Below are 18,580 nucleotides of genomic sequence, written 5' to 3' on the forward strand. Positions count from 1 at the left end.
GGAAGATCATTCTTCAGGGGTATTATCAATGGGATTCTTGTTCAGTTCTTGAACTAACTGATCTCTGAAGTCTCTTCCAAGTCTTACGTTATTTCATTCTACCATACTGGTGGAAACTCCTCTCAACTGGTTTTATTTCTTTTAATAATATAGAGGAGTAGTGATCTTCTCTGGTAGAAGGATTAGAAGATATATTATCTATGTGGATTAGGCAATTTAACTTCTCTTGGCCTCAATTTCTCCAAATGTAAAATGAAGGGGTTAGACTAAATAGCCTCTGAGATTTCTTCTAGCTCTAGTTAGGAGTCACAGATTTAGAACCAGAAAATGTGTTAGATGCCAGATTCACCAACCCTTTCATTTTGCAGGTTCAGAAACTGAGGCACACAAAAATAAAGCGACTTGCCCCAGGACATAGAAGAAATAAATAGCAGAGCAGCATTTGGGAACCACATCCTACTAATTGAAATTCAATTCAAGTCAACAAGTATTTCTCAAGTACCTACTGTAGCGCCAACACAATATTCACAGCACTGATGGCGACTGTGAATATGCTGTCATCGTTCTCAATTGCAAAATATAACAGACTCTCCATATATAAGACAGAAGCAAAACATTTATTCAGACACCAGAGAGCCAAATCCCCAAACCAGGAAACCAAATCCATCATAGCAACAAAGAAGTTAATACACCATAGCAGAGCAGAGAGCCACACCATCCTTTAGCCTTCCCACAAACAAACACTCACAAGCCTAGCTGTTTCCTTGTGTGTGTCCTCTCCTCCCTCCAGTTCTAACTGCTTTGACTCCCAGTTTCCTGTGGGCTCTGCTCCACCATTCAGCAAGCTCCTGCCACCATAAGCTCCATGTGATTACATTTAGCCTGTTAGTGGGCAGGGAAGATCTTCGTATCAGGGAAGATCTTCAAATTCTCATTACCATTACACCTACTGAGGACTAGATATTATATGAGACACTAGCATAATAAAAATGCAAAATAAAACAGCTCCTAATCTCAAGAGTATACATGATTTCTGGCTGAATAGTCCATTAGAAACTGCAAGGCGTGGGATAGGCTTTCTGTAGGAAGTGGTAGGTGGTGAGCTATGAAGGGGGCTAGGGAGCCTAAGAGGTAGAGAGGGTGAATTCCAGGCATGATACAAAGGTGTAGAGATGGGACAGGGAATGTTGTGTACTGGGAATAAGAAGTAAACTAGGTCAACTAAAACACATGTAGCCTGCATAAGTGAGGATAATAAGCTTGGAACCAAATGATGGAGACAAATGATGAAGATATCAAATTCATCAACAATGTATTTAAATGCATAATATGTGCCCAGACACTGTGCTAGGTACTGGGGTGGGGTATGAAGACAAAAATGAAGTAGTCCTTGCCCTCAAGGAGCCTACATTCTACTGGGGGTGGCAGGTAGTAGATGGGAGGTGGTGCAACATGTACATGAATTTGTTTTTCAGTTATTTTGCAGTTATTTACAACTCTTCATGACCCCATTTTTGGTGGTCTTGGCAAATATACTAGAGTGGTTGCCCATTTCCCTCTTCAGCATGGACATAGATAAGTAGATACAAAACATATGTGAAGCCAATTTGGAAGCTTGGGAGTTCAAGAGGCTGAGTATTCCAGGTATGATAAACAACCTATGCAATATCAAAGGGAGGGGTAGTATGGCTGTCAACGTAGAGCATAGAGTTGTTGACACTCATAGAGTGGCTACTTGAGTAGGGAAGTGACTGCTCTTTCCATTGAACCAACTCTCTACATGGAACTGGCCAATAATATGTATTCTGTTGTGCTTTGTATCCTTAAAAAATCTAAGCTCATCCATCAATTATGCAAGTTCCCCATCTATCAACAACACCGATTCATCCAGAGTGTAAAGTAGAGGACACAGATGAGAATGCCTGGAACTTGAAATGATTTATTATTCTGGTAGCCAAAGTGAGTTGTGCTTTCTTTAAAAGATTCTGTTCAGGGAAGGTTTGTAAACCAACACTTTTTTTTAATGTAAATATGAATACACTATGAGTATTTTTTTTTTTTGCCAAAATAAGGATGATAGCACTTTTTACATAGCCTATGTAAATAGATACATTCAACATGATGCTTACATGATGATAGTGGATATCAATTAAACCTCCAGGGTTTGAACTAAAGCCAAAGACAGTGATTGCTTCAGGAATTAGCAAAAAAGGAAAAAAAAATAAAAGTTCCCTTTTAAACTTGATTCATTCTCAAGATTTCGAAAGTTAAAGTTTAATGATCAAATGTTAGACAAATGTCTATTCCAAATGTCATATACAACAATTTATGAAAATTGGGAGGAACTCAAAAGATGTTTCAGAAAGTAGGCTGAAAATTGCAGGCAAAATATTATTTTAGGCAATTATTTCAACTGCATATTTGGTCTAAATGCATAGTGAACTAATTGTAAAGGGAAAGTTTGCTTGACAGTCAGATTTCCAGTATCTAGCTTTACACTAACAGGCCTTTGCCACATTATTTTTAGCTGTTACACAACCAAACCCCCACCTTTTCACTTGCATTCTCTCTAGTTCTATTTATAGTTCCCCAGTTGAATGGCGGAGCGTTCATAGACGCATCGGAAAGTCGAAGGCTGGATCTCCCAGTACCTTACTGGGTTGCTGAAGAGGCTCACGCCTGAGTAAGAAGCCTTTTTGGTGTTGTAGCCTGGGGGACAGAAGTCATTGGATCCCACATTGGAAATGTTGTTGTTGTGGAGGTAGACCACCTATAACACAGAATTATGGGAAATGGGTAAACAATCTCAAAATTCATTAAATAATTTTCTTTCTTTAAAATTAAAACAGTCAATCATTTGCTTTAAAATTGATTTTGCCTAATATATCCTTTTTCATCTGGTTTTTCATTCATGTTGCTTGAATGAGTTGTTTGTTATTTCACAAAGGAGAAGTTGAGAAGGATTGTTTTTAGAGAGGTTAGAGGAGGGATTGTTTCTATTTGTACCACCCATGGGTTAACACAATGCTTTACACATCATATGCTCTTAAAATGCCTTTTTCATTCATTCATAAAGTAGGTAAGTAACCAGTCCTAAAAGGTAAGTTTGAACCAGGCCTGGAGCAACTTTAATTGCCCAACAGGGAAATTTTTGTTTTATCCTATGGGTAAGAGAAGCAATTGTAGCTGCTTTTTCCATGATACAACATGTAACCTAACTGTGGAAACAAAATTATAAGTTCTGATTATTTTTTTTTTACATTAAAAAACTGGAGACAGACCACAGAACATTGATATGAGGTAAAAACTAATGTATATAAACGGCTGCTTGACATTTACATAAGTCATTATTGCTCTGAGCCACAAGATTTGGGGTAAATATCGCAAGAAACTTATGGAATTACCAAGTGTTATAGTCAATAGAATGTTCTACTTGTAGTCAGGAAGATCTGTGTTCAAATCCTGTCTTAGATACTAGCTATGTAATCCTGAACAAGTCCCTTAACCTCTCTCAACCTTTGTTTCCTTATTTGTAAAATGGAGACAGCATTGTTATAAGAAACAAAATATAATATATGTAAAGCTAATATATGACAATAAAGATAAAAATAAACTATAAATAAAATAATATAAAATGAAATATATAATAATAATGATTACATATATGTATGTATATAGATATATATCATTTTGCAAACCTTAAGGCATTATATTTTTTTTTTGCTTTTTGGGGGGGAGGGCAATGGGGGTTAAGTGACTTGCCCAAGGTCACATGGCTAGTTTTTGAATTCTGAGGCCAGATTTTAATTCAGGTCCTCCTGACTCCAGGGCCAGTGCTCTATTCACTGCACCACTTAGCCACCCTGCTTTATTTCATTTTTAATAAGGAGAAAGGTACCTCCAGTCACACGGCTCTCTCTAGAGGAAGTATGAAATAGTGATCAGAAAGACCTGGGTTCAAATCCTGACCCAAATACTTATTAGGTGCATGACCCTGGGAAAGTCACTTCCCATTTTTGTGATTCAGTCCCTTCCAGTTCTATGCCTATGAAACTTTGAACCATATGATATGGTTGTTTCTTAGCCCCACTGAAGTTACCAAGGGTAGTTTTATAATAAAGTTTCAATTGCTAGGCAATCTGATGACATAGCCTCTAAGAACAATATAATAGGAAAGTTCCAATGGTTAACTATCAGAATAAGTTTATGCCATTATAAAAGCTAAAAGCCAAAACTGGACTTTCAGATATTTGCATTATAGAGTTTCTAAATGGATAGTTTATAAATCCTCTGTGCACATTCTCTTTTCTAGGATCATAGGACCATAGACTTGTAGATTAAGAGTTGGAGGGCAGGGGCAGCTAGGTGGCTCAGTGAATAGAGCACCCTGGAGTCTGGAGGACCTGGGTTCAGATCTGACCTCACACACTTAACACAAAAAAACTAGCCGTGTGACTTAGGACAAGTCACTTAACCCCAACTGCCTTCCAAAAAGCAAAAAAAAAAGAGTTGGGGGGTGTCTAGATGGCACAGTGACTAGAGCACCAGCCTTGGAGTCAGAAGGACCCGAGTTCAAATCCAGACTCAGACATTTAACACTTATTAGCTGTGTGACCTTGGGCAAATCACTTAACCCCAATTGCCTTGCCTCCCCCCCTCCAAAGAAAAAAAAAAAGAAAAGAAAGTTTATCCACATGTGAACTGTATACCTGAGTCCAGGTGTGATCACATTACCTGAATATATTTATGTTCTGCCAGGCCTCCAGGCACTTTGAGGAGTTTGTTGTTGTCCAAGTGAAGTTCTCTTAAACGGGGTGTGTTGGCCAGAGATCCATTGTCCATTGCAGAAATGCTATTGAAACTAAGACCCAATCTGCAAAAGGAAATGATATTGAAGTTATAACTTATTTGGTCAAATTTGCACAGATGAGAGGAATGGTGGTATTTTAAGATATAACTCAAGAGGTATCTGTAATGTTAATGGGATTTAAGATATTCCCCATCCACTAAAAAACCTCAGGTGGAGCCAATTAAGGGAAGCTTGCTTAGGTGAGGCTTGATTGTAGGAAGGCTTTCATACTTTTTGTATGAAAATTTTTCTAATTAGATACTAAGTCACTAGGGTAGTCATGCCTTCTGGCTCTGAGAAGTATGCATATACTCTGAGTTGGTATTTTGCTTTGAGGGCTCACTTATGAGGAGGACCTTGTGACTCTCTGGCCAAGATTCTGAGTGGCCTTATGTTCAGAGTTCCCTGACTGTTCAGATGTAAAGGCTCTCTCAATCCAGGGATGTATGTAAAGTATATAGCAATATTGCTTTGATTCAGGTAGTCAGAATCTTGTCTGTTGGTCTTTTATTCTCTGCTTGTATTTTCTGCGAAGTTCAGGGTGCTGACTTTTCCTCTGAACTAGTGAATGTAATTAAAAAACATTGTTGATTCTTTAAACAGCTATCTTTCCTAATAAAACAGATCAAAAACCTGTGCTAGCAGCCATCCGGGGCAGGCCCGTGTGGTTGTTGCTACAGCATCTAATTCCTTCTACTGTCCCTTCTAGCTCTGGAAATTGACAAGATGTATTTACTTTAACATTACTTCCAGGGGAGGAAAAATGAGAGCCAATGTTCTAATATAGTAAAGGTTAGCACAGTGAACATTCTATGGTGGAGGGGATGGCCTTCATGGAGCTTCATCCGTCTTCAGAACTTGACAGCCTTTTAGCTTTGTTCCTAATGCTTCTGTGAGTTGTCTAGAACAAAACTGCCTCTAATATGTTTGTGTGTCATGGCAGCCTGGTTAAACCTATAGATCCATTCTCAGAATAATGTCTTTAAGTGCATAAGATAAAATACATAGGACTACAATGGAAGTCTTTTAAATTAGAATAAAGATGTGTTTTTCCCCATTCAAATTCAAAGCTCTTCTGAAATCTTTTTACAGACTCTTTTGGTGTCCATGGATCACATTAAGAAGTCTTGATGAAGGGTGGGGAGTGAAGTATAGGTAACTGTGGTGTAGTGGTGAAAATCTGTGGATGTTTTAGTCCAGAAGACTTGAGATAAAATCCTAGCTCTGTTCTTTTGGTTGTATGGTCTTAGACAAATAATTTTCCCACTTTAGTCTTCAGTTTCCTCATCAATCAACCATGAGTCCATTTCAACTCTGAACCTTATGATGTATGTCTCTGCTTTCCTTTAAAAGGAAAATTACATATCTCTTGCTTCTTCAACAGATTGTTTAAATTATCTTGGGTGTTTACTTCTGCCACCCCTCATTCTTAATTTCAATGTAATTCAACCACCCTAGGCCTCAGTTGCCCTTTTTGTTAAAAAAGAAAACAAGTGTTTTGACAAGATCATGATCTCAGAGATTCCTTCTAATTCTAGAACTATGAGCTCCCTCTGCCTCGATTTCCTTATTTATAAAATTTAGGAGTTGGAAGAATGGCCTCTGAGATCCTGTCAATTCCTCTATCTATGTCCTCTCTGAGGCTCTTTTTCCTCTTGTGTAAAATGAGAGAGTTAGACTAGATGGCATCTGAGGTCCCTTCTAATTCTAGAACTATAAATTCTCTCTGCCTCAGTCTCCTCATTTGTAAAATATGGGGATGGGGTTTGGCTTAAATGGCCTCTAATATCCCTTCCACCTCAAATGATGGTTTTTAATCTTCTCAAATTCCGTTAGACTATGAGCTCCCTGAAAGTTGTGACTGTCTTTTGCTTTTTTTTTTCTATCCCCAGTGTTTATGTTAATTGCCTTTGTGTGGTAGACCCTTTTGGCCGTGTGATGAAGCTTACGTAGCCCTTCTCAGAAAGAAAAAAAATTTTTTTAAATGCACAGAATAAAATATTTAGGATTACAAAGGAAAGCAATTATAATAAAATATATTCTAAATATACATGTCATACAATACGCATATGCACATGTACATGTATGTGCATGTGTGTACATGTGTGTGTGGGTTCATGGATCATAGCCTAAAAGTTCCTACTCTAGACTTTATACTCCTAATTCAAATCCTTTATTTGACAAATTAGGAGTACCAAAAAGCTGAATTGGCTTGCTCTGGACCACATAGTTAGGGGCAGTATTATTACAATTCAACAAAAGGAATTCACAAATCTAACTGGAGAGCATGTAGGATAAAGGCACTTTCTTTGGACCCTAATGCTCCACTAATTTTAGTCATATGCTTTCATGGTATAGTAACAGAACATAATAAAAACTAAAGTAGTAAACCTTAAAAAAAATTCTCCATATTGAAATACTTTGAGGGACAAACAGAACCTTTTCTTTTTTTCTCTTGTTATTACAAAGTTAATGTTTAACAAAAATCAATGTTAATTGGAACATTTTTTTAAAGAAGCTACAGTTGCATCATATATAATTTTATCCTATTGGAAGCTGCAGTATTGCAATTATTTGTCTATCGTTATAGACTTATGATGGTTGTTCTCTGAAGGATAATTCTATATAGACGAAACTGATTCAGTTCATCTGCCTGCTTTTTTCTCACAGCTAGAGGGACCTAGTCAACAAGGAAAACTCAGAGAAAAAGAATGATTCTGAAAAATAACTTTTGGGTACACTCAGAACAGTACTAGATAAATGGGTTCTGCGAACTGATGCCCCTAGTGGGAGAGGCTGTCATTACAACATACCAGGATGAAGCTCCAACCTACATCAGCTATTGAGTCACTGGGCTGTTTATCCTTGATACCCAGGTAGCCGAAGCTTCAGGGCTTATCCAGCTCATCTGAAACATGTTGCTGAAGGCTCGGCACATGCTTCAAAGCTGTTTAGCTATCTTGGGATTTATATGCTGAAAAGGAAGCTATAGCCAGCTTGGCGTAATACACATTTTCTCTTCACTGGAGACTTTAGTTAGACTCCCTGAGGGATGAGAAGATGAGAAACTGTGTGAATGAAATTCAAACAGAATTTCTTGGTTATTTTCTCATATTTAGTTTTTGTCCAGATTCCAATGACAGGAGTATCTGCCCTTCAAGAAATATCTATATCTATATAATCTATATTTATATAATCTCTATCTACATCTGTATCTGTATCTTTCTATCTAAAATGAAATATTTGATATACTAGAAGCTTCCCCCCAAAAAACATTTATACTACTCATTTTTTTTTTACTAATTTACTAATAGTAAAACTACTACTATTTTTTTCTCATTTTCCTTCCCTGTAGCCTCTCATTCTGATTTTTTTTCCTTCTTTTTTTTTCTTTGGACGGCAATTGGGGTTAAGTGATTTGCCCAAAGTCACACAGCTAGTAAGTGCGTCAAGTGTCTGAGGTCGAATTTGAACTCAGGTCCTCCTGACTCCAGGGCAGGTGCTCTATTCATTGCTCCACCTAGCTGCCCCCTCTCATTCTAATTTTTTAAAATGTATTATTAACACCTTCCATTTGGGTCCAGAATGCAAGAAGACTCTATACCATGCATTACCTTGCTATCCTTCCCTAATGCTTTACATATATTCATTATACGTAAGAGTTGGAAGAGGGTAGCCAGGTGGTACAGTGGATAAAATGCCAGGCCTAGAGTCAAGAAGACTCATCTTCTTGAGTTCAAATCTGGCCTCAGACACTTACTAACTGTGTGACCCTGAATATGGCACTTAAACTTGTTTGCCTCATTTATAAAATAAGCAGTAGAAGGAAACGGCAAAGTATTTAAGTATTTTTGCCAAGAAAAACCCAAGTGGGATCACAGAAAGTCAGATGTGACTAAACAATCACAAAAAAATTTCAGAGTTGGAAGGGACCTCTGTGCCTATCAAATCAAACCCACTCATGGAAAATTAAAAAAAAAAATTCAAGGTCCCCCATGCAACACAATGAACAAATCTTGAAGTGTTCACTTTTTGGAGTTAGGATATCATAGGTTTATAGACTTACAGATTGTTAGAGTTGGAAGAGACAAGGGGAATGATATAGCCCATTTTCACCGATGGGGAAAATGAAGCCCATGGAGGACATGAGCTTCTAAAGCCACACAGATACTGGCAGAGCTAAGACTCAATTCTAGGTCCTCTGAATCCTATTTTTATGCCTTTTCCATTATCTGGATGCAACAACACAGATTTACCCAAATAAGGTGTATCTGGATTAATCAAGAAACAGCAAGAACCAAATTGGCAGCCTTAAGGTCCCCAGATTTGTCCTTGACTTCCCTTATAAATTAATATAATACAATAACATGCTTCATTGTGTTCTCTCAATTAAAAAAAATTCCTTCTTGAGATTAACAATCAAACAAAAAAGATTAGAGACTTAAGATTATAATTCTAGAGCTGGAAAAGACATTAGAGATCATCTACTTTAATTCTTTTATTTTATTGCTAAGAAAACTGAGACCCAAGAAAGTTAAATGATTGTTTCAAGGTCACATAGTATGATATGGGATTTTAATCATTATCCTTTAACTGTGAGCCTGTGTGCTCTCCTACAATATTTAAAATACTCCAAAATGTTCTTAATTCACAAAATGACATATATTTATAGGTACATATATGCATATGTGTATATATATGCATGCACTGTGTGTGCATACCTATATGTGTATATACTGTGTGTGCATATATATGTATACACATGTGTACATATTGAGTACGTGTAGATATATGCATAGATATACACATACACATTGCACTTATAAGAAGCTGGATTATAATATAATTACTTAGTCAAGCTGTTGAGTCCTTTTAGACTGGCTGCCTCAACTTTCGTGATTTTGTTGCCGTCAAGATGGAGTTCAGTGAGAGAAGATGGAAGACCTGCAACATGAAAATAGAGGATACTGAAATAGCAGATAAACATTCTAATTATAAATGGACAGACATAATGAGGAGGTCTGCTGCCAACTTTCTGAAATGTATGGTTGCCTAGAATTTACATGGAAAATATTGTAATAGACTTGGTCTTTAATCTTCCCCTCTCCGTTCTCCCCATCCCTAATTGATGGCTTGCTGATTTGGAGCACAGCTTTTTTTCTCAGTACTTTTCCCTAGAATTGACTGTTAGTAAAATCAAGAACCTATGTTTATGGTGTCCTTGACTCTTGTCCTGGAAATTATTACGGAACTACATATGCACAACAGAGACACAAGGCCTGAATTGACTGATAGCCTGAACCATGGTCGCATGGTTCATTGAGGTTACTCTTTGGAAAAACAAGAAAACCACCAAAAATGTTCAGCCGAAGTGAGCCCATGGATTTTAGAGCGATTCTGAGGCAAATGATTGTTCTGCTCATGGGTTTGCCAATTATACAAAATGGAGAAGATTTATTAAAGAAAATAACTAATTACTAACAAAGATATATTTCATTGATGTGGGCTTTGATTGGCTGTCTAACTAAAAGGTTGAATAACTTTTGAGGGATAGACACATGGAAAGCAGTTCAATGCAACAATTTACCTAGTATGTATTAAAAGTCTACTATGTGCCAGGTACTGGGAACAAAAGGTAAAAATAATAGAATATAAGTTTCTTGAGAGTTGGGATTATATCATCCTTTTTATTTGTATCTCTAGCCCATAACCCATAGTCTGACATCTAATAGGCACTTAATAATTTCTTGTTATTGATTGAAATATTCTTAATCTTCAAAGAGCTTACATACTATTATAGTCTAAGAATGTACATGGTTCACTAGATATTATATGTGTATACATATTAATATGTATATAATAAACACAATATATACATTTATTACATATACATACTACAGACATATGTAACTATATGTATATATGTTTTATATGTATACATACATACATGCTTGTATACACACACTATACTTTTTTTAAACAGGGTAATACCAGGATAGGTCATGTGTAGGAGGTTATATTTGATCTGAGTTTTAAGGGTGTCAGGAAATTGAAGAGATGGAGATCACCAGAAAACATTCCAGGTATGAGGGAGAGACTGTGCAAAGGCATTGGACCCAGTAGATGAAATATTATAGAACAATGATTAAACCAGTTTGACTGAAACAAAGAGTAAACAAGGGAGCATTATTTGTACTGAATATAATACATACAAGAAATGCTTACATTAATAAGAACATTCTTTTTTTTTTTTTGCTTTCTTTCAAGGGAAATTGGGGTTAAGTAACTTGTCCAAGGTCACATGGCTAGTTTTGGTGTTAAGTGTCTGAGGCCGAATTTGAACTCAGTTCCTCCTGAGTCCAGGGCTGGTGCTCTACTCATTGCGCCACCTAGCCACCCCTGAACATTAATTTTTTAAAGGGAAATTCAGGGTCATTTATTTAAGTGATCTGTCATATGTAGCTCTCATGGGAATGTTAGTTTTAAATATAAGGTACCCTTTGAAATTTTTTGTTACTATTTTGCCCCTATGACTGAGATATCCAAGGATTTGTTCATAAAAGTAATAGAATTTTGAGGGTTATTGTTTTTATTCCCTTCGCCCATCTGAAAGCACTGTTCTTCCAACCTCATATTGTTCCAGTTACCCTAATAACGTCAGCTAGAAAGGAAATAGTTGGTAAGTTACACTGCAGAAATAACACCCTGATTGGCTCAAGCCCTTGCTTAGCCAACATCCATAAAAGTTCAAAATTGGAAAATTGCAAGATTGCTTTGGTCTGGAAACTTTATTAAATTGCATCAACTCCTGTCAGTGTCTCTGTAGTAAGTGTGACCGCCTGGTACCCAAGATAATTTGGGAGGTTTTTAGCTGTTTCTGGAAATTCTTAATTTACATCTAATGATACCTTTTTGCCTGAGTTCTGCAACTACTTGGATGACTTTTGAACCCCACCACTACTGAGATAGTTCAGTCACTCATTCTTTCATGGGGATAAATATATAAAAGAGATGCCAGTGTGTGCTTCCTTTCCTCCAATAGATATTATTGGAAAAGAAAGTCTATAATGCATGTAGAATTGACAATAATCACTATAGAAAAGGACCGTGTCACCCACGGTATCTCTCTTTTTGAAGAAATTCTAAAGTTGATGAATGAGGAAAAGAGAAAAATGCTTAGTCTGTCAATGAGGAAATTCCTTCACCTTCTAAATTACAGCCAAAGAACTGACTAGAGCACTTATATGTTAAGTGACTTGCTTTATGTATATTATCTTCAGTTGGGAGGACTTGAACCCAGGTCTTCATGTCTCTGAAGCCAATTTTCTATCCACAGGGGCCATGCAAGGTAAACATAAATTAATAAACAATTTTTTTTTAAAAAAGGGAAAGAGCTGTAGAGGTTATTTACTTTGTATTGGGGTTTTTTTGTCTTTATTTCTAATGCCTATCATAGAGTATGGTATGTAATAAGCACAGAATAAATGCTTATTGATTGACTGTTTGAATGTTGTAAGTCACCCTGAACTGTCAAACATTATGCCAACATATCTCATAGGTTTATCAATCTGGAAAGACTTGTGTCCAGTGAAGAGCTTTATGTCTGTTTATAGAAACCAACTTACCTAAGTTCAGACATGCTTGTCTCCAGGTTTTCGATAGGATGATGCTATTTGGACCTAGAAGAACTCTTGAAGACCCCCTAACTTAGTTAGGGTTATAATCTGTATATTGGAAGTAGGACCCAACCCAATAAAATTACATATCCTTGGTTTATCAAAGAGATCTCATAATTATTATCATTATCTCAAAACACCCCAGTCATAAATATCTTACCTCGAGGGACAGAGGTTATATTAGTGTCTGAAATTCTGATATAGGAGAGTTTCTTCATCCCACTGAAAGTCCCAGGATCTATTCCTGTGCTCTTGAGCGGATTGGTGCCCAGCTCTGTGAAAATAACAAGAAGGATTTGGGTAGATGGTTTGTGAATATTAAATAGCAAATTTCCTGTATTTCAAAATCCCAAAGAGAATGGACTCAAAATTCCTTTCACCAATACCTTGTTGACCAAAACAAATGGGAGCCTAGAAAGCTGCCCGTTATTTCTCCTTGTCTCTGGGGCAGTCCAATAAAAGAACTGGAATTCTCTGCATTTGGCAATCCGTGTTCATTGGCCTCCCAGGAAATCCGCTAAAGCTTTGCCCACAGGAGGCAAGTGTTCTACAAGCACACCTTAGAGCAAGGCCAAATTGAATCAGCATTTGTATAATCTGGCAGTTTTCCACAGATTGGAGTGTACAATCTCATCAACAACTTGGGAGGTGTGTATCCAAGGCCATAAAAAATAAGGCCGAGTAGAAACTGACCTGAAGATTAACCATGGCTGAGGAAAGGGGGTTTGCTCAAAAGGCCCCCCACATCACAGCACAGGAGGCTAGCTTTCAGCAAATGCCTAAACGAGAATTTTATAGCGCACCAAACCAGCCCCATGTTAAACAAATAATACCACCCTGAGAATGACTGAATTCTTTTCTTCAAGGTTGCTAAAATACAGCCTTGGCCTTAAAGTTTCTCCAACTCAGATTCCCATGAAAAAAGAAAAGAAACAGAAACTGTTGCCCGTTTTCTTCTCCCTGAGGACTGATTAATTTGTTGGAGGCCACAGTTTATTTTAATGTTTCTAGCCTATATTCAGAATCAACAACAGAACCACAGGGTCTTGGTTCAAACCCTGTCTCTGTTGTTAATGACTTCTGTTACCACAGGCAAGTCACTTCACATCTCTGGACTTGTTTTTCTCAGATGGAATATGAGTCAATGAGACTAGATGGTCCCTTCTAACCCTAGAACCATGATTCATTCTCTCTCTCTCTCTCTCTGCCTCTCTCTCTCTCTCTCTCTCTGTTTCCCCCCCACCCCCGCGGCGCCCTCTCTCTCTCTCTTTTTCTCTGACTCTCTGTATATCTCTGTCTCATCTCTATCTCTGTCTCTTCTCCCCTGTCTCTATCTCTGGCTCAGACTTTTCCCCTTCTTCCTATGTGCCTATATAGAGATTACAAACCACTTCTCCTATGCCCCGTGAGGCAAACAGTACAAACATTACCCCCATTTTCTAGATAAAGAAACCAAAACTCTCCTTGGTAAAATGATCTGATCTCTACCATATGGAGAGAAAACATCAGAACCACTATCTAAAACTGAGGAGTTTTGACTCCAGCTCCAATCCTCTAGTCCCTAAACAAAGCTCCAGGCATATTTTCTCATGGCAAGCCTGTAGAGTTGAAAGAAGCCCAGCACCATGGGACTCAGGGGTCCCAGGAATCTTCTAAGCCACCTCCACCACCCTAACCATTTCACAGATGAAGACACTGAGGCCTGGTGTCTGGGTCACAGTAACACAGTAACATAGTGTACCTATGACAATCATCTGGTTGAGCCCATTGAAGACAGCAGGCTTCAGTTTGCTGATCTCATTCTCGTGGGCCCGCAGCTCCTGGAGGCTCTTGGGCATGTTAATGGGCAGTTCCTTCAATTGATTCTTGGACAGGTACAGTCTCTCCAGTTTTCCCAGAGGAGCAAAGGCCCCAGGGCTGATTTTGCTGATTTTGTTGTTAACCAGAATCAAAGCCTGTAAAATAAAAGAAAAACCTGGTATCATCTCCAAGAATGTCCATACCCCATTGGGCAGTAATGCAATATATCTTGTTCAGTTCAATTCAATAGACATTTACTAAGTGCCTGTTACCATTGTGCGCCAGGCAAGAGGTGTGGCGGTTGTTGTTGAGTCGTTTCAGTTGTGGCCGACAGAGACATTGGGGGTTTTCTTGGCAAAGATTCGTTTCCTTGTCCAAATCATTTTAAAGATGAGGAACTGAGGCAAACAGGGTTAAGTGACTTGTCACACAGTTGGTAAGTTTCTGAAGTCAAATTTGAACTCAGGTTCTCCTGACTCTGGAGCTACGGCACCCTATCCACTGTGCCACCTAGCTACCTGAGCAAGAGGTAGGGTGGCTATAAAGCTAGAGAATTGGCCGAGGACTCAAGAAGACTTGGCTTAAAGTCCTGCTTCTCATACATCTTGACTCAATGACCCTGGGTAAGTGACTTTACCTCTCAGTGCCCTCCAGGTCAACTCTCTAAAGTGACAAAGTGCCCAGCAGATGTCAACCTGCATTTGGAAGAGGAAATTCCTTACTGGTAGTTCTCTCCCCTGATGAAATCACAAGTCTGAGAGGGAAGGAAGGAAGGAAGGAAGGAAGGAAGGAAGGAAGGAAGGAAGGAAGGAAGGTCACATAGCTAATAATATTCCATAGCAGGTTTTGATCCCATATTTTTCTTACCCCACGGCCAGACCACTGTGCACTATACCACTGCCTCAGAAAACTCAGATCCCCCAAAAGAAATGGAATTACCAAGTTCACATAACTAGCAAGTACCCAGAGCAAGGGCTCCAAATGCAAACCCTCTTTCCCTGTCTGCCTTAAGGTCTGCAGATCCCAAGCCAAATTAAAGATCATCTTTATTTTACTGATGAAAAAAATAAAGACCCAGGGAAGCTAAATAAATTATTCAAGATCATAAGTAAAAAGCTTCAGATGGGATCTGAACTGGGGATTGATTCCTTACTCCACTAGCTTACCACTGCTGCTCATACTCATTTTTAAAATTATTCTGTAGTAATTTTTCCCTTGACCCATTAAGTTATCACCAGAAGATCACAGTATTTAGAGTTGCAAAGAAAATAAAAGATCATCAGATTCCTCCCTTACACACACAGTTATATGCATACCTCATTTCACAAATGAGAAAATTGAAGCCCAAACTGATTAAGTGACTTGCCCCCAAACCACACAGGTACTGGCAAGGGTGGGATTCAAACCCTTAACTTTCTTACAGTATTTTTTTCTAGATGTCTCCCTCATCTTTGTCACACTCCTCTCATCATAATCTTGTTTCCACCACTTGTGACCTTAGAAATGTCACTTACCCTTTTTTGGACCTCAGTTCCTTCACCTGCAAAATGAGGGTTTGTGAACCTCTAGAGTTCCTTTTAACTCCTGAATTTTGAACTTACGAAAATCATTCCTGTATCCCACCTTCTCTAACTTAGATTATAAACTCCTTGAGAATAGGAAGTCAGTCCTATTCATCTCCACTTAGCTGGAAAATATTTCATCTAAAGGATGCCTGAATATGCTGTTCTCTTGCCCAAACCATCAATGGCTCCTCCTTTTTAGGGTAAGATACAATCTCTTCACCTTGGCATTTGAAGCTGTCAACAGCCTTGTTCTATCCTGCCTTTAGAGGTTCAATGAACATCACATCCCTTCACAGATTCTATTTTCCATTGAAACCTATTATCTATCTCCCAAACTTAAAATCCCATCACCCACTTCTATACCTTTCTCCATACCTAGAATATGATCCTTCCTCAACTGTATTACTTAGAATATTGAGTTTCTGGTTCAGCTCATGTGTATTCCCCTAAAGGAAGTCGTTCCTAAATACATTAGTTGGTAGAATTCTGTCTTTCCCCTTCCAAATTTCATGTTATGCTTGTATGCCATATTCTTGTATGCCATACTGCTTGTATGCCAAATTCCCATCCCTGGCATTCTGTAAGCCCATTGGAACCAATGATTATTTTCCTTTGTCTTTGTATCTCTCTTACCAAGTACAGTTCCTTGAAATAAATACATTTGAAATAAACTAATAAATAAAATAACATTCATTATAATGATATTGGGTTGTATTGGATTGAATTTGATTGGAATTGAGATCTAAACATAAAACTATAAATATGCTAAATGAACCTCCTCTCAATGAGTTATAAATGAATTCTTTTACTAGAAAAAGTAGAACATGCTATATTAATTAAATTATTTTTCAAACTAGGGCTCAGCTTCTTTTTTTCTTAGCATCTGTTCAAATTGTGTTTTTTTGCAGCTGAAACTATGGAACACATTTGTATAGGTACTCTGGTGGAAGGGTCCATGAATAAAGGAGTTGCTGCCCACTTTATGAATGGTTAAAAAACTTAACAATCCCCTTTTTATCTGATAGACACTTTGAAGTACCAAGAAAAAAGGATAGATCACAGCGATGATAGCTGCTAAAAACAAACAAAAAGAACCTATTTAAAAGCATGCTTGGAAATGAAAAGAACATGTCATTAGGGACTCCCACTTTAAAGAGAACAGCAAACAAGTGGAATAACCCTCATATTATAAAATTGGATGTATGCAATTTAAACAAATTATTCAAATTATACTTAAACATAACAACCTGATATTGGGGCAAGAGTGTTTTCCAGACATTAAAAACTTGCCATAGTAAGAAACTTAGGGAAAATGTATAAGTTTTTTTTTTTTTAAATCATTTCTGTGTTGCTAGATTTAGGGCCAAAAGGGACTTCAGAGGCCCAACACCTTCATTTTACAGAACAGGAAACTGAGGCACAAATTTAGGTAAAGTATCTTAACCAAAGTCACAAGGGTAGGGAATGACAGAATTCAAAGTCCTCTGACACCAAATCCAGGGCTCTTTTTACTGCCCCAAAAAAGGGCACTTCAGAATGGAAAAGGATGATCCTTCCTCAGGTATTTTAATGTTATGTCGGACAAAGAGAGGCAACTTAATATATACCACCCCTCTCTTTTTATAACAATTTAAGAGTTTGTGGGGTGGTCAGGTGGCGTAGTGAGTAAGAGCGCTGGCCCCTGTGTCGGGAGACCCGGGATCCTTCCAGCCAGATACTTGGCACCCACACAAAAAATAACTGGCTGAATAACCTTGAGTAAGTTACTTAGCCCCAATTGCTTAAAAAAAAAAAAGAGTCTGAAAAACAGAAATACCTTTACAATGATACGTTTAGGCAGGGAGGACAAACATTAAGGTTTTCATTTGCTTCCCCTTTACAGATCAGGAATATGAGGAGCAAGGAGGCTAAATGACTCATACAAGGTCACACAACACATACATGGCAGAGGGGAGATACAAACTCAAAACCGACTTACATAATCACAGGAGCTGAGAGTTGGGAGGGGTCTAAACAGTCAAGCTAAATACATTCACAAAATGAATGCTCATTAAAATACGGCTGAGATATCATCCCACAATCTCTTAGAGATCTCCAAGAAGAGAGACTCCCCATCTCTCAAGGTAGACCATTCATTGTAGAGAGTTCTACCTGTTACAAATTCTTTCTTTCTTTCTGCCTTCCTTCCTTCCTTCCTTTCTCTTTCTTTTCTTTCTCCATCTCCTTCCTTTTTTTCTTTCTGTCTTCTTACTTTTCCTTTCTGTCTATTCTTTCTTCCCTCCTCTTCCTCCTCTTAAATTAACCTCTTTTTCATTTCCATCCACTGTCTTCCATCTTAGTCTAAACAAAACAAGTCTGATTCCCTGTCCATGTCAACCTTTCAAATACTTGGAGAGAGTTATCACATTCCCTCTGAGTCTTTGACAGAAACGTGCAATTGTGTCAATCAATCCTCACATGGCATGGACTTAATGCCCCCCACCACTCGGAGGCAACATGATATAGCCAGAAGTCAGGAAAAGAGGAGTTCAAATTCTGCTGCAGACCTTTGGTAGCTCTTTGAGCATGGAAAGTTGTCGAACCTCTAAGGCCCTCAGTTTCTGCAGATGTAAAATGAGGCAATTGGACTTGACCTCTAAAGTCCTTTCTAGCTCCACACTAATGAACTTCTTGGTCACCCTCTTCTACTC

At 38.0% G+C, this 18,580-nt stretch overlaps 1 protein-coding gene across 2 annotated transcripts in view; it reads right to left on the reverse strand.

Annotated features, from left to right (window-relative positions):
- Window positions 1-1,919: 1,919 nt before the first annotated feature.
- The window catches only part of DCN (decorin), a 50,599-nt gene continuing 33,938 nt past the window's right edge, over window positions 1,920-18,580 (reverse strand). The window contains exons 4-8 of one of the 2 annotated variants that reach the window (XM_069095142.1): window positions 14,267-14,480; window positions 12,686-12,799; window positions 9,700-9,793; window positions 4,735-4,873; window positions 1,920-2,770 (exon numbers count right to left, since the gene is read on the reverse strand). In XM_069095142.1, coding sequence (XP_068951243.1) covers window positions 2,576-2,770; window positions 4,735-4,873; window positions 9,700-9,793; window positions 12,686-12,799; window positions 14,267-14,480 — 756 coding nt within the window. In that variant the 3' untranslated portion in view covers window positions 1,920-2,575. The remainder of the gene's footprint in view (window positions 2,771-4,734; window positions 4,874-9,699; window positions 9,794-12,685; window positions 12,800-14,266; window positions 14,481-18,580) is intronic. The other variant, XM_069095143.1, reaches the window with a different exon arrangement.

Source organism: Petaurus breviceps, unplaced genomic scaffold (assembly GCF_028583685.1).
Source record: "Petaurus breviceps papuanus isolate PSGF00001 unplaced genomic scaffold, PetGlider_PUasm1.0 225, whole genome shotgun sequence".
Classification (NCBI taxonomy): Eukaryota; Metazoa; Chordata; class Mammalia; order Diprotodontia; family Petauridae; genus Petaurus; species Petaurus breviceps.